This window comes from Nylanderia fulva, unplaced genomic scaffold (genome assembly GCF_048542155.1).
Source record: "Nylanderia fulva isolate GAGA-0341 unplaced genomic scaffold, ASM4854215v1 Scaffold30, whole genome shotgun sequence".
Lineage (NCBI taxonomy): Eukaryota > Metazoa > Arthropoda > Insecta > Hymenoptera > Formicidae > Nylanderia > Nylanderia fulva.
In genome coordinates, this window is record NW_028190369.1 from 445067 (window position 1) to 461345 (window position 16279).

The window sequence follows — 16279 nt, forward strand, 5'->3', positions numbered from 1 at the left end:
GTGTAATTCCTAATAGTTCATTATATATACCATTGTATTGAAATATTACATATAATTGTTATTGTAGATATGAAAAGGGATCTTTGTAAAAATGTTTGATTTGATTAGAGATGTTTTTTCTGTATTATCCTAATTGCAATTATTATTGTGCACTTGCAAATCCATAGAGATTTAAAACTGAGGAGAAAGGACACGAATAATTCTTGAAGGCTTGAGAATTACATGCTTTTTATTGTAGATATTAACAGTCGTAACTTACATTATTTACTTTCAGTTAATAGGATTTACACAAACATTGTTTGATTGTTTGTAAATTGTGACTGTATTTTTTTTTAAAGAGCAATTGTAATTTTCAAGACTTCCCTATATACTTACTGAATTATCTAGATTTTATCGAAGAGTTCATTTCGTTTTATATAAAAATGTAGCTAAGAAATAAATAACATAATTTAAATTATTCACTTGCTTAACTATTACTATATTATTTTCATCTTTTGACCTGCATCAACTATTATACTCCAATAACAAATGTTCGTCGTAAGCAACATTATTATTTCTTAATGCACTTTGCAATCTATGAAATGTATAGGAAATGATTTTTCATACAGTCTCCAGATGAGACTGGAAGATTTTTCACATTTCTGGAAGTATACTGTATTAAATTTGTTTTCATCACTATTGCACATGCACTTTGGAAGTTTGAGTTTATTTATCTGTCAAAGATAGTTCTAGCACTTGGCGAAACGTTTCTTCTTCTAACAACCGTCGTTGTTCTTCTTCTATTTGTTGTTGCTCGGAAAGTTTCAATGCTAGTCTCAACTGTTCTGCTGTGCCTTCAAGACAGTCACTATCTTCATTTTCATTTATACTCGCTGAATTCGTAGTACCTTCGGCAGATCCAGCTGTTTCTTGATATAACACCAAACTAGCCTGAATGGCCCTGATAAAAAAAATTAATTATTTAAACATAATTCATATTTTTATGGTGCAATTTGAAACAATTTTTTCAGGTTTTTAAAAATATTTTATAATGTAATTTAAAATATAATCAGAATGAGATTTATATTAGTTACAACAAATCTGTTGAACATTTTATCTGGAATTAATATTTACAATAAAATCACCTACCTGTCTGAACATTAATTGTGGCACGAAAATACATGCATAAAATTAATAATAAAATATATTTTCTCAATGGACACATTTACTAAAAACATAACACATCAATAACATACTCTTTAGTATGTATTTATTGCATACCTTTGAAGTTGCCTTTCTTCTTCTGTGATCATATTAGGTGTAGTTGGTCTAGATGGTTTTTGCGCTCTTAATGCTTCCCATATATCAACCTGTGTAAAATAATATTTTTCATGTAATAATAATAAACAAGGAATATTATAGATATAATATTATAGATATAAAATATAGGTACAAGAAAATTTTGAGAATTGTATAAAATAAACGTAAAAACAATACCTCATCACGTTCACTGCCAGCTTCTAGAAGACTTTGCTGAATAGCAAACTGCAACAAATCGTCTTCTTCTTCAATACTAAATTGTGTCCTGACTTCTGCACCTATATTCGAAAATAATATTAAAATAAAATATATAAAATGTATTAAACACAAAATTGATATATTGCATATAGAAGATAAGTATTAAACAAAAATTTTACCCAATTTCGCATATCCACTAGGTGCCTCAAAACAAACATCGTCGACTAAACAAGTTATACGATTAGTTTCTTGTATATGACCCACATTTGGTACTTCTTGATCCAAACCAAATATATTTCCAAATGTTATTCTTGCATTAAGAATGTGAAACAGTGGAATTTCTGAAAAAAAAATTTGATTATTAGTATATTTTATATACAACTATTATATGCAATTAATACTGTATATCTATCTGATATAATGAATCAAGATTTTACCAATTTTAACAGGAAAACCAGCTGGAAGTTGCATTTGAATAAAATCTTTCAATTTTGCAAAATGTGAACTAGATATAGCCATCAGATCTACAATTGGCATAATTTGTTCTTGAAGACTCAATGGATAATCTTCACTCAACCATAAAGTTGCCTAATTGAGAAAAGTTTAAATTAATATATAATCTTATCATATGACAAATTCATTAAACTAAATTAAAAACAATAATTTTTAATTAAAATATATTTTTAAATATATTTTTACCTAATAGATTTTCATAATAATTTTATATTAATAGTACCTTAAATTTTTGAATTTTTGTATTAACTTCTTTTGGTCGACCTATATCTCTCCCATTTAAATCAACATCTGGATCAAAGTATTCCTCAACAGTGATATTAGAGGGATTACCTACATTATTAAATTCTTCCTAAAATGTATAATTTGATTAGAATGTTTGTTTATATATATATATATATATATATAAAATTACTGAGTAAATATTATAATAGGAAAAAAGATTACACTGGTAGTGATAGTGCTGCAACTCTCTTGTTGTTGCTCTGCAATACCAAGAAATGATTGTAAAGGTGTCCTCGGTGCCCGAGCTCTTGCTTTATCTGCTTCAGATAAATGCTCCAATCGAGTTTTAGTTATTAATTCCACATTGCTCGCGCTAAAGACTTTACATTCGTGGCCATTAATTACTTCACTCTTATCAGAACGCCATCCCCAAAGACCTGCTTTATTGCTAATTTAACATAAATAATATTTTAAAAAATAAGATTGAAACATATATATATATCATATATATATTATTATAACAATAATTATACCGTTCAAAACTAATTTTATCCGTATCTATGTATGTCGTAACTATAGGATTAGTAAGCCGAGCTATGACGCCTTCTTCAGACGGTTCCATCAGTTGTATATTATCATCTCCTATAAGTTTCATATGTTCGACATAAACTTTTCTTGTTTCATGGTCTACTTCCATCATTGTTGCCCCATCATCTACAAAAATATCATACAAATTTCAATAAAATATTACATACGACATGAATAATTCATAATTATAATAAAATATTCAGTTTTTCAAAAAGAAAATTTATATTGCATATTGTACAAACATGTTTGATAAAAAAATATATCATCTTATATTATTTAATTGCCAATTATTAGATTATAATCAAAATATAAATAGGAACAAATAAGAAAAAAACACAAAAGAAATGAAAAGAATGATACAATATTCATATCTCTAAAAAAATATCTTATATTTATGCATCTTTGTTTTTATTTTTTTTTCTATCTAATTATACAATGCCTAAATTAAATGTTAGAATTGTATCACCTGTGTGATGACCACCCATACTGAACACATAACTGCGTTCACATCTAATTGCCATAGGTGGATTTGATGCAGCTTGCGTTAATACATAGAACTTAGTAACAAACAAACAAAATTGTGGCATTTCCGAAACATAATAATCAATCGCAATTTAAAAGAAAAAATAAAATTATAAAACAATCATGCACAGTTAACAATCTTACAATATCTATTAAAGCTATTGATATGCTTACTTTGTCCTTTGAAGACATAGCTACGATTGCCACGTTGCCAATTTGCATGATCAAAGCCTAACAAAGTAGTATCTATCCTCACATTACTACCTTGTTTGTAAACTTTATAGGTATCGCTTGGACACATCCGAGATGCAAGAGGAACTGGTCAACAAAAATAATGACAGTTAATCACATGTGTTATTAAAAAAAAACAAAAAAATTAAAATGTTTTGTTAAACTTATTAGTTGAATTCAAATTAACGTCTAGTAAGTAAATTAAATTAATTAATGATACAAAATAAATTTTGAAGATTACAATCACAAAAAATTAGTATCATTAAATTATTTGTTTCTCACCCCAACTTGTAAACTCCCACTTCATTTCTACATAAAAATCAGGTGCCTGAAAGCAATTTTTGTTATTAGGACTAATTAAATTAACAAGAATATATAAAAGAAAGTCAATATCATCAGTTCTCACATAATAATCCATATAAGAAACACATAAGTTAATATTAGCTAACAAAACTTAAAAAAAAAAAAAAAAAAATTCTTTAGTAAGTAGTCTTTCAGTTATAAAAGTCATATTTGTAAAAAATGAGTATATATTAAATCCCAATAATATATATTTTGTTATTAGTTAAATTACATGGTAACTGACCTGTTTAAGTTTGTGAAGTAACTCTGGTATACCAGCAACTCGATTACAATACCTTTGGTAATCTCTCCTAGCGAGCACCAATTGTAGCAATTCGGGATTTCCTGTACCCACTGCTTCTTGGACCACTGTTTTAAACCAAATTAAACTATTTATTTTTTGTATATATTTTCTGATTACAGTAAATATAAATTTATCAAAAATATAAATGTTCTATTAGAAGTAAATAAAATATAAAAGCAAATTACCACTCCATCCTTGAGTGTTCTCTGTATTAACATTGGCTTCATGCTGTAATAGAACTACAGCAGAATCTATATGATCTAAAGTTACTGCTAGCATCAGTGGTGTCCTTCCTCGATTGTCATGTTTTTCTCTATCGTGCTAGAAAACACCCACACACATGTAAATACTATATAAAGAATATTTCATATTATATCAATGTAATCAACAAAAAGAACAAATGAACATGTATTTTAATCATATGTATATATTTATCATATTATCTAAAATAATTATTACTATAATGATATTATAATAATCTCTAGGTTCTTTTATTGCATATTTGTCAATGTTATAAAAAATTAAAATAAGTATTATTACATATCTAAAATGTGTTATATTATAAAGTATAAAAGATTGTTTGATTGTGGTTCAGTAATGTAATATCAAGAGTCACAAGTCTCTACATATCTAAGGTTTCTCCTCTTTTTATGAAAGGCTTCAGACATTTTTTAAATATAAGATACTATACAGATTTAACTCAATTGTACAATCATACATTAGAAAAATATAATTATGAATTTCAAATTTAAAACATAATATATTGTACAAAGCATTATATAAATGCAATGCTTTGTCACATCATAAAATTGTAATTGATAAAGCTATCTCTACAAATATTATAAATGTAAGCATTTAATCTTATTTATCTTATCTATAGATATAATTAATTCACTTTATCTCGAAAAAACATATACTAGAAACGATTTTTATTTGTATTAACATTAATAATACTTTTTGTAACATGTAGTTATTATATTTGATTATGATATGATATTATTATAATATTTATGTATAAAAAGAAAAAAACATTAATTTCATCCTAATATATAAAAAAATAAGATGTATAGTTAGTATAATTATTATACAAGTGTCAGTATGCAGAGTAGAAAAAAAATAGTAATATAAAAAAATCTTCAATCCTCTGACATTAATATTATACTTCATAGAGAGCTATAATTATCGTGATCAGCTGACAGATTCACATAAAACCGTTATTTTTAAAGTGTTGTGACACATTTATCTAGATACATAATAAAAAGAATGCACTAAGTAAAGTACTTTGAAGTGATAAATATGTCGTCCAAATTGCCAAGAAATGAATATACACTAGTAATATGCATCTACGTTATCCATCTGCATCGAACAATTACGCAATTATCGTTTTACTGTATTAATTATGACGTGACAAATGCGTTATCATTTTGATAATCGAACTACTAATACGAAATACATACGCGAAAATAAAAATCACAGTCAGCAAATGTGATTAAATTATATCTCATTAATCGTCCGATCTTGCACGATTTACGAAGAATCTAATGTCAAATAAGAAAGAGTTTTAATTGAACGGCAAGAAGGCTTGATGCAAACCTGATTTGTGGCTAATTCCTTGTCGAGTTCTACATAGCTGTTATGCCAAACGAGCCAGTGTAGTGGATAATTCTTTCGTATAGTATCTACATTCACCATTTCTACAAGATCTAATTAACATTAACATACAACAACGTTTATTATAACAAACACCACGAGTCGAGCGTGCGAGGCGAAATTTTGACAGCGGAATACATGACATTAGGCGAAAGAAGTATCGGTCATTGAATAGGCGGTGTTTTGAAGAGAGACGTCAATATGTTATGTCAGAGAAACAATTCTGATAGTGAATTTCGATAGTTTAGAATCGACTTATAGGATTAGAGCAGCGCTCGATTGACCAATCAGAAAAGGAGTCTTTGCTCCAATTTTTCCGATTGGTGGATCCAATTCAACTCAACCTGGACGACTAGTTTACGAACGCAATCGAGTGGTGTTAAAGGATAATGCAACGAGCGGGAAAATTCAAATATTCAAATAATATTTATGGATCTTTGCTGTAAAATCTGACGATTAATGCGATCTAAGAATTGTTTTTTGTACTTTATTTTCTGCATTTAGGATTATGCATTAAGAAATATGCATGTTCAAAAGAACAGAAAAAGAATAATCATATAAGGTAAAATAAGAAAAATGTAATTTTTCTCTTCTAATCATTTTACGTGATATGTAAGAAATTGATAGCAGTATATTTCAATTGTAAACATTTTTCATCGTCTTTTTATTCGCAATTCCAATTTGTTGCAGACATTTTTATTTGCAAAATATATTTATTCATTTCTTATAAAAATGTCAGTCTACAAGATTTATACATAGCTACATTTTACAAAAAGCATCGCAAAATATATACATTACAATAAAAATTTATACTTATATGAATCTACCAAAAAAGTAGGATATTCGGATGCATACATATTTCATTTTTTTGGGGAACATGGAATTACACATGTAATTACACATACAATCATATGATAAAATTAAGTATCACATGTATACGCTTATGTACACGTATGTGTATGTATCGCAATAATGAGAAAAAAAATATTTTGCCCTCCTAGACGATAGTCAGGGGTTGGAGAGGGCGGGGAAAGAGGAGGAGAGAAGGACAGCAATTTACAACTTACAACATGAACTGAAAAAGACTGTCTTTACGAACACTTACTTGTGAAGTTACACGAATGAACGCGCCGAGCTCCCGGATCGCCGGGCAGCACCGATTGACGTCACCGATAGAGGCGACCAAGATGGTTGTCAATGTTGATAAGTGGTTTGGTTACACGGAGGCGCAGCAGTGTTAACGTCGCGTCCTGACTGCGGGGCCGTGCCTCTCGCGGCCGGCCAGTTATGCTCGTGAAATAAAAGCGAGGCCTCCGTCCTCCCCGGTGAGGATCCGCGCGGTTTTCGGAGTCGAGCGTTGCGCGTGCGAGGAATGGCGGACGGCGAGAAGGATATACGACGTTTCCTGGACGACAATCAGTCTATGATTGACGTCTACGTCGAACGACTCGAGGGCCTAAGGACCCAATGCTCCACCAGCGCGGAGCTCACCCAGCAGGAGATAAGGACGCTCGAGGTAAGAAGAGGACGAGGAGAAGCTCCTCCGGCGAGTTCGCCGACCTGGGGCCCGAAAATCGTAGGGCGCCAATGATCTTCGTCGCGGTGCCTCTCTGTTGCTTGTCAACAAATTGCAACTTGCACTAATCGCATACATATATCGTTTATAAGTACTTGGTGGATTTCTGCATCTTCGTCTTTTCCACGAAGAGTTTTCCCTGAAAATTTAATTTTACTTTATTTGCGCATTTTGCTCTACCTCAATTTTTGAGAATTGTTCGTTTGTTGTTTTTTGTAATCTACGATTGAGAAATTCGAAATTTTTTGGTCATGTGTCACTCTGATAGAAAGGCTGATAATATTATTAGAAAATTTACAATTTTTCTGGGATTACAATATCATAAGCTTTATAATAGTTTGAAAGTTTCTCTATAATATATATACGAAATTTAATTTAAATATTATAAATATTATAACTCTTTTTATATATTAATAATATATTTATAATCTATATATTATAGCTTCAACACAGAGAGAGAGTAAAATCTATCTATATTTAAATATTATTTATAGGGGAAATTAATAAAATTATACTCTGGACAACTTGTGAACAAGGCCAAATTGGCCGATTTGGCAGAGATGAGACAATATCCGTCATTACAACAATGGTTGCGGGTAGTTGGTCTCACCCATGAATCGATTCAGGTAATAATAAATACAGAAATATGAGCAGACTTTTTAAAATTTATTTGTTATACAGTTTAGAGTATGTGTGTGTGTGTGTGTGTGTAAAATTTACATATCTAAATTCTAAAATCAAGCCATAATTTTTTAAAAATGCTTTATTAATAATTTTAGATGGTTTGTAATAAAGCCAGTTCCCTTGAGGCTCTGAAAGAGAAATCTGAACGTGAATTAAGCAGCATGCTAGGTGAAAATAATGTGCGTCGTGAGGAGGAACATCGTAGGCTCTGCAGAGCATTACATAATTTACGACGATATATGGGTGAATAAAATTTGTTTTACAAAAAGAAAATTAAAAAAATGATTAGCATTATATATTTTATGTATTATGTTTTTTTTTTTAGATGTTCTTATAAGAGGAGAGAAGGAGAATAATGATATGAAATTATATTGGGATTCTTGGGATAGACATCATTTACGCACTGGAGCCTCTCCTAGGCCCATTCGATCTCGTACTACACGAAGTTCCGTTCCATCAGAAGAAAGCTTTCAGTATAATAATAACAATAATCTCAACAGCGCTACATTGGCACAAACTTCTTCTGTAATATCTTTGACGTCAACTAGTCCTCCTAGTACCCCTCTATTGCAAAGACAAAAATATGGTACGTAAAATGAAAAGATATACCTTTAAGTATATCTCTTATATTTTGTAATGTTCAGTTTAAAAAAAAATTATATTGGTCAGTTTTTAATATATGACATAAAATACTACTAAAAACATATATTTAATGTACATTTAGGCATCTGTGAAATACCTTACAATTTAAAGTTGAGCATTTAGAAAGTATTTGAATCATCCATATTTTGTTCGTTAATGTACTTCTACTAAATGTGGAAGGCATTCCTGACATTTAAATATACCTTAGCATTTATAATTTAAAATATAGGCAATTTATATCTACTGTACAATACATTTTTCTCAATTATAGGACATAAATTTCCAACAACTCCTCCTCCATGCAAGAAACATCAGATTGGTATACAAAGTAGTACATCACAACCTGAAGTGTTTCCATTAACTAAGTCAAAATCTCATGAATCACAATTAGCAAATCGTCTTGAGAATATACAGCTTGATAATGATGATACATCATCTAGGTAATATTTAGAATATTTTACTATACAATCTATTTTATTTTCATTTTATGATCAATTTTACAGATCTAATTTAATATCAAAAAAAAGTATTTTGTAGTTTAAATATTCTAATGTATTATTCTATACTTTCAGTTCTGGCAACGACTCTTCTGTAGGAAAAAAAAGTGATTCCACTATAAAAAGAAGAAACCGTCTATCAACAGAACCAAGTTCATGCTGTAGTACGACAGACTTTGTGAAAGCAGAGAGTTTCTTGCCAAACAGTAATAGTCCTATTAAATCTCCACCTTACACTAATGCAGAAAGTGATGATAACAGTTTTAAGGGAACAGGTATATATAAAAGAAAAACTATATCTTAATGTTATATACATGAAGTTAATGTAATATTTTCTATTGTGTTATCTTTAGTATCAAGTCTCCAAGTGCCAAAATCTCCACGTACTCCGACTGTGACTCGCACCATGGGTCATATAATTACTCATCGATTTGCCAAAACTTTAAACAGTGCACCTAGATGTGACTACTGCGAAAAATCGATGGGATGGACTTTTTATATGTTAAAATGCAGGGAGTGTAAATATAAGTGCCACAAAGAATGTGAATCCAAAGAACCCCCCTCGTGTGGCCTACCTCAGGAACTCTTTAACGAGTTTAAACGAACTGTACAAGATGGTATGTAGAAACTCTGCAACTTTCTTTAATAATTCTCATCATAAAAATTCCTATCTTCCTCTTTCATATTTTCTTCATACTTTTTGAAAAAAAAACCATATCTGATATATTAAACAATACATGATATATTAAAGTATGAAACATACATTCTTTTAGGTATGAATGTTTCTCCAATATTAAGCAAGCCTGGCATAACATCCCCGAATCACCATAGTTCAAATTTATTAAAAAAAGACCGAAGACGATCACATGTATATCCTTCTACGGTATATTATAATCTACATTTAATATTTCTTTTAATTTTCACAAAACATAAGTAAATTTATTATACATATATGTATATAAAAAATCATGTAAATGACATTTTATATTATATATATATATATAATGAATTAATTTTTATAATTTTTTAAAATATAAATAAAATAATAGAGATACAAAATATTTACTAAAAATTATATAAAATTACTTTTATTTATTAGAATGCAGATTCTAATAGTTCAAATACCTCGAGCTGTAACAGCTCAACGCCTTCTAGTCCAGCATTGCTACCTGCCAATATTAGCCAGACTTCACAGGCGCCTGTTAAACAACAGTTCCATTTTCCAGGTAAAGAAAAAGCATTTGTTATAGTTTATAACTTTATCAGATCGAACAATTATTTATTTCACTTGCAGATGTAACGATTGAAAAAGGAGTGATACACGAAACGCACAGATTCGAAGGTACAACTATGTCGAGTGATAGTGATAGAACAGTAAGTGTTTCCGGATCTGGTAGCGTCAGTACAGATTCCGAAAGGACACCAGTGAGAGTTGATTCTCAGGATTCTCAAGTTTCTGATAGCGAAATACCTGGGGATATAAATCGTTGGCCTCGACAGAATAGTGTATGCGTGTTATTCATTTAATTGAAAAAAGAATTTTAACAAAAATAAAATGTCTATTATAAATAAATTATTTTATAATTTATATATTTTTTAAATCGCAGTTGTCGATGCGAGAGTGGGACATTCCGTATGATGAATTAAAGATTGGAGAAGCAATTGGAACAGGAAGATTTGGTACAGTATATAGAGGCAATTGGTATGGAGATGTTGCAATTAAAGTCATAAATATGGATTATTATTTAGATGATGATAAGATATTAGAAGCATTCAAATTAGAGGTAAGAATATATATGAATATATATTTATAGTTACATTAACACATTCGGATTTTGATAATGATGAAAAATATTTTATTTTGATCATTATAGGTAGGCACATTCCGAAAAACACGACATGAAAATCTAGTTTTATTTATGGGAGCTTGTATGAAACCTCCTCGATTAGCTATAGTGACTAGTATGAGTAAAGGCATGACACTTTATACTCATATTCATTTACGGAAGGACAAATTTAATATGAATAAAACTACTATTATAGCTCAACAGATTTCTCAGGTACATATCATTTGTATAAGTATTTTTAGATCATTATATTTATTTATGTGCATATTATGCTAGCATTTGAATAAATATAATATTTAAAAAAATTAAAAATATATAAATATATATAAGTTTATACAAATATAATAAATGTTATTAAATTTGTTATTATGTATATAGTATATTCAAGCAATAACTTTTTTTATAGGGTATGGGATATCTTCATGCTCGTGGTATAGTACACAAGGATCTTAAGAGCAAAAATATATTTTTAGAAAATGGAAAAGTTGTAATAACAGACTTTGGTCTGTTCAGTGTTACAAAGTTGTGCTATGGAAATAGGTAAATTTATATTTTAAAATAAAATAAAATTTATTCTTGCTAGATAAGTTATATTGTTATGTTACTTTTTAAATACAAGTTTATTTCATTTCATATATACATGTATTATGTGTTTAGGAAAGGAAATGGATTGAATATACCACCTGGTTGGTTGTGTTACTTAGCACCTGAGATTGTTCGACGATTGAGACCACAACGGAATCGAGATCAGGAAGAGTTACCATTTACAGCTGCTTCTGATGTTTATGCATTTGGGTTAGTATATTTGTTTTATGAATATCATGAAACATAATATATTTAAATACTTATAATGAACTTTAACAATCTAGAAAAATATATCATAATGAATTGTATATTCCAAAAGTATAGCAAATGTGTAAATACAAAGCAATAATTGATGAAATTGTTTAATTTAAAAATATATTTTCTGATGTAGGACTGTCTGGTATGAGTTATTATGTGGTGAATGGCCATTTAAAGGTCAACCTCCCGAAGCTATTATTTGGCAAGTTGGGAAAGGAATGAAGCAACCTTTAGCAAATTTGCAAGCTTCTCGTGATGTAAAGGTATATATATGTGTCTTTAAAATGGGTATATCTATACACAATATAATTATATTTCATTATTTCCACAAATTCCATGTACTATTTACAAAAGTTGTAGAGACTTAATAATTTTTTTTTTTTTTTAGGACATTTTAATGCATTGTTGGTCATACCATGCAGAAAAACGTCCTGATTTTGCAAAGCTGTTAACTACACTCGAAAAGCTGCCTCGCAAAAGGTTAGCACGTAGTCCCTCTCATCCTATACATCTTTCTCGTTCTGCAGAATCTGTGTTTTGAACATTTAAGTCTATTTAAATACGCTGTTGTTCTTGTAGTGTAAATATAGAACTGAGCAATTATTGCCAGGTCTTTGTTCGTGAAGAGTAAAATAAAAGTCACTGAAAGGGTTTGCTCTTGTTTGTATTATTAATTTATTAAAATGTGCAATGAAAGAATATTGATGTTAAGAATTGAGATTGTTAATAAATCGTTGCAAATTAAATATGTATCTTTTATTGTGAATAGAATCATGATATTAAAAAAACAAGTCTAGAAATATATAAGTCTATACATATTTATTATATATATAATCTATACTTAGATGTATGTAAATGTATACATCTTTTAAAATTACAAAAAAATCTTTAAACTCGTAAACAAATACATACTTTTCAACAAATTTCTTTTATATGTAGTCTATGAAATAATTCTTCAGTGCACGTTTTAAGAAATATAAGTTTAACTTTTTTTAGATAATGTTGTAAATATATTTATTGAGAATATAGTGTAGGTTAATAAATAATTTATTTTAAATAAATTCTATATTATAAAATTATATAAAGAGGAAAGAGAGAATTGTCAAGTAAATGTGTCGTTAAATCCAGTTATTTATATATATAATAAAACAAAATAAATATAATTTTTCTCTCAAAATATAAAAAAAATAATATATAATTATGCAATATTATATTATTAAAGATATAATATACAAGGATTTCTTTCATATTTTAATTCATTTCAAAATATCTTTGCAGAAATTTTGGATATTAGTTTCTACAAATTATATGCATAAAAAGTAAATATTCTTAGTGTCCTATTTGTGCGTATGGATATAATATATAATTATGCAATATTATATTATTAAAGATATAATATACAAGGATTTCTTTCATATTTTAATTCATTTCAAAATATCTTTGCAGAAATTTTGGATATTAGTTTCTACAAATTATATGCATAAAAAGTAAATATTCTTAGTGTCCTATTTGTGCGTATGGATAATCGTGATAAGAGCAAACGTTATACTTTTCGCGTGATTTTTTTAATTTAAAAAAGTTTTTTACTATTATCTTAAAAAAAGCTATAAAATGGAAGATATATTTTATAATATAAATATATATTTATACTGTAAAATAATTCTTCCATTCTTCTTATAGCTTTATTCAGCTAAATGATAGCTGATATATTTTTAACAGTATGTATGTATATACATATATATATATATTGTAGATAATTTTACTTAAATAAAATGTTCTTTATTTATTATATCTTATAAACAATAAATTTTTATTCGTTTAAAATGAATGAACATAATAGGAACATAATAGGAATAAACATAATAGAAAATATATCTATTGTATATAACGAAATACTACTTTTAATAGTAACTTAAAATAAATTATATGTCTATATTGCCACAATTGCTTAATTCTATTTATATCAATGTAAAACTATTTAAATATATGTAATTTTAGTTTAGTAAATACTTTTATTTCAAATCTTATATTTTATATTACATGGTTTATCAAAGAATAGATTATTCATACTCACAAATAAATTGTAATTTATATCACGATTTAAATTGTCATACTTTCTCTTTCTCAAAAGTTTTTATCCATTACACATCTTCTGTAACTCCTGTAATTGTCTTTGAAGATGCATAGCACGCAATTTATTCAATGCTATTCTCTTTTCAAATGTTTGTACCAAAGGCTTCGTAATAATATCTGTTATGTGAATCAACGCACGTGTTCTGACTGTAAATGAAAATTGTTTATATTCCTCGATTTGTTATTTACTTTCATATTATCAAATATTAGACAAAAGCTGTTATTTAAATAAATTATTTTATTCTAATATATATTATCCTTTTTACTTTATACAATATATATACAATAAACAGAATGATACATACCAGCGTTATTATGAATGCTGGCAAGGATATCTGGATGATCTTTACAAGTTTCAGCCATATCTTCTTCTTCTTGTACCAAAATTTTTGACAGATCTGTCATTGTCTGCAATAGTATTAATTTTCAAGATAGCATATATATATTATAGTTTTTTTCAGCAAAAATAAAATTTTCTAATACAAAAAAGCTTACTCTCAAACATCTATCCGAAATATCTGGAGTATGTACAATTTCTAATGGTATTTCTGTGGCTTCACCATTATCTGATTGAAAGCAATTTAAAAATATCTCGTGTTCCTACAAAACACAAAATCATTCGTACATCATTTTTAATTTTATAATCTATCTATATGAACAATTTTTAATATTACACAGACCATTTGTCAATATGTGTGTATGTATATATATAAATTTAAAAATTACATATGATACCATCTGATTATATTTAATAATAATTGACTGTTAGATAAAATTAGATCAACTTCAACCAATATGGACCATTTTAGTGGTCCATATTGGTTTTATGTGTATTCTATGTATGTTGATGCAAATATTGCAAAAAAAATATATATATACCTTTGAGTCTTTGCCTTCTGAAAATACTGAAAATATTAAGCCTACAAAACTATGATCCATTGTTTGATAAGTAGCTTGAGTTCTCACATCTACAAAATAAAAATAATAAATGTAAGAATTTTTATATATAAAAAATTATATTAAATATTTTGAAAAAGAGAAAGTATTTTTAATACGCACCTACATGTGAAGGACAAACTGTAATATGTGGATGGGAATGATACCAGCCAAGAACACGCATAGGTCGATTTAATTCCACTGTTAATCGCTCAGCTTCGCTAGCAGCTTTCAGTAATTGTTCAGAAGAGATTTCTACCCTGTCTTTCTTTTTGTCTAAACGTCGTAAAATGATAACAGCTGATATTTTTGCTATTCCACATGCAAACTAAAAAATACGAGTGATTAATGTTCGATTTGTCTTATTAATTAAAAAGGAAAAGAAACATTAAATATATAAAATAATAAAGGTTTAACATACATTGCCGATAAGTAAACCCATCACTTCAAAGTTTTCTGTTGATAAAGCATGTTGTAAACACACCATATAGACATCTGTTTGCAGTTCCACTTTTTGCAACGGAGAGTTATCCATTGTTTATAAAGACAATCCTGTAAAAATAACAGATACAAATTATAATTATAAAATGTAACTATTGCATTTACACACATACATACTGTAAAAACATGTTTTATAAACACTTTATTAAATTCACAAGATCAAAACAAAAATATATTTTAAAATAATGACGCGAATGATAAATTAATGATTCCGAGTGTAGCGTCTGATTTTAAAATTATCCTCTTTTGTGCCAGAAAAATGTAATGTTACATATCTCACGTATGAAACATATACACAATTGATTTATTAAAAGATAACATATAACATAACCTCCATTTTGCATTGACGCCCACATATCGACTATTTATTCGATATTAGATTATTGAATATATATTTGATATACATATTTTGAGTCATTTCCTCTGCCTCTGAGCTAATTATTACTTCAAATATATTACGTATGTACATATACTTACTATTCACCGATGCTGTTTTTACAATACTTGACAATTCCGAACTCCGAACGGCTAAACGATGCGATGTTTCCTCCCCCTCTCTTACGTCACAAGAATCGTTTTCTCGATTCAATAATTTTTCAATCTATCTTTTGATTCGATTTTACACTAGTCAAATAAAAAATAATCGCGCGACTTATTTAACGTAACATGCTGTACTGAATCTCAATCAGCGAATCATAATTCATTTATTTATTTATTATAAATATTTATTAAAAATAAATATAATAGT

At 28.2% G+C, this 16279-nt stretch overlaps 3 protein-coding genes across 7 annotated transcripts; 1 reads left to right on the top strand and 2 right to left on the bottom strand.

The window, feature by feature from the left end:
* Positions 1-16: 16 nt before the first annotated feature.
* On the bottom strand, positions 17-6049 carry LOC114930540 (ankyrin repeat domain-containing protein 13D). 2 transcript variants are annotated; one of them, XM_029302331.2, is made up of 14 exons: positions 5816-6049; positions 4408-4543; positions 4163-4287; positions 3859-3904; positions 3520-3663; positions 3290-3361; positions 2769-2949; positions 2458-2683; positions 2234-2362; positions 1935-2085; positions 1677-1838; positions 1477-1577; positions 1261-1349; positions 17-940 (listed from the first exon to the last, which is right to left on the bottom strand). In XM_029302331.2, the coding sequence occupies exons 1-14, from the start codon at positions 5912-5914 to the stop codon at positions 706-708; spliced, it is 1896 nt and encodes a 631-aa protein (XP_029158164.2). In that variant the 5' UTR covers positions 5915-6049; the 3' UTR covers positions 17-705. The 2 variants fall into 2 exon arrangements, with proteins under 2 accessions (XP_029158164.2, XP_029158166.2); XM_029302333.2 differs by lacking the exon at positions 3290-3361.
* A 965-nt stretch (positions 6050-7014) lies between these two features.
* ksr (kinase suppressor of ras) lies at positions 7015-12614 on the top strand. Of its 2 annotated transcripts, none has more exons than XM_029302292.2 (16): positions 7015-7388; positions 7943-8074; positions 8228-8375; positions 8458-8718; positions 9046-9214; positions 9347-9546; positions 9625-9888; positions 10045-10154; positions 10371-10497; positions 10584-10777; positions 10879-11055; positions 11146-11331; positions 11525-11658; positions 11776-11913; positions 12095-12224; positions 12350-12614. In XM_029302292.2, exons 1-16 carry the CDS (start codon positions 7245-7247, stop codon positions 12500-12502), a joined length of 2667 nt encoding a protein of 888 aa, XP_029158125.2. In that variant the 5' UTR covers positions 7015-7244; the 3' UTR covers positions 12503-12614. The 2 variants fall into 2 exon arrangements, with proteins under 2 accessions (XP_029158125.2, XP_029158124.2); XM_029302291.2 differs by having other exon boundaries at positions 7016-7388; positions 10566-10777.
* LOC114930520 (lys-63-specific deubiquitinase BRCC36) lies at positions 11600-16220 on the bottom strand. Of its 3 annotated transcripts, XR_003819474.2 has the most exons (8): positions 16009-16220; positions 15452-15582; positions 15154-15358; positions 14974-15062; positions 14590-14694; positions 14400-14502; positions 14036-14241; positions 11600-12491 (listed from the first exon to the last, which is right to left on the bottom strand). XR_003819474.2 is itself a non-coding variant. In XM_029302297.2 (7 exons), exons 2-7 carry the CDS (start codon positions 15563-15565, stop codon positions 14096-14098), a joined length of 762 nt encoding a protein of 253 aa, XP_029158130.1. In that variant the 5' UTR covers positions 15566-15582; positions 16009-16220; the 3' UTR covers positions 13951-14095. The 3 variants fall into 3 exon arrangements, 2 of the variants coding, with proteins under 2 accessions (XP_029158130.1, XP_085340786.1); XM_029302297.2 differs by lacking the exon at positions 11600-12491 and having other exon boundaries at positions 13951-14241; XM_085484660.1 differs by lacking the exons at positions 11600-12491; positions 16009-16220 and adding an exon at positions 15863-15911 and having other exon boundaries at positions 13951-14241.
* Between the last annotated feature and the right edge of the window lie 59 nt (positions 16221-16279).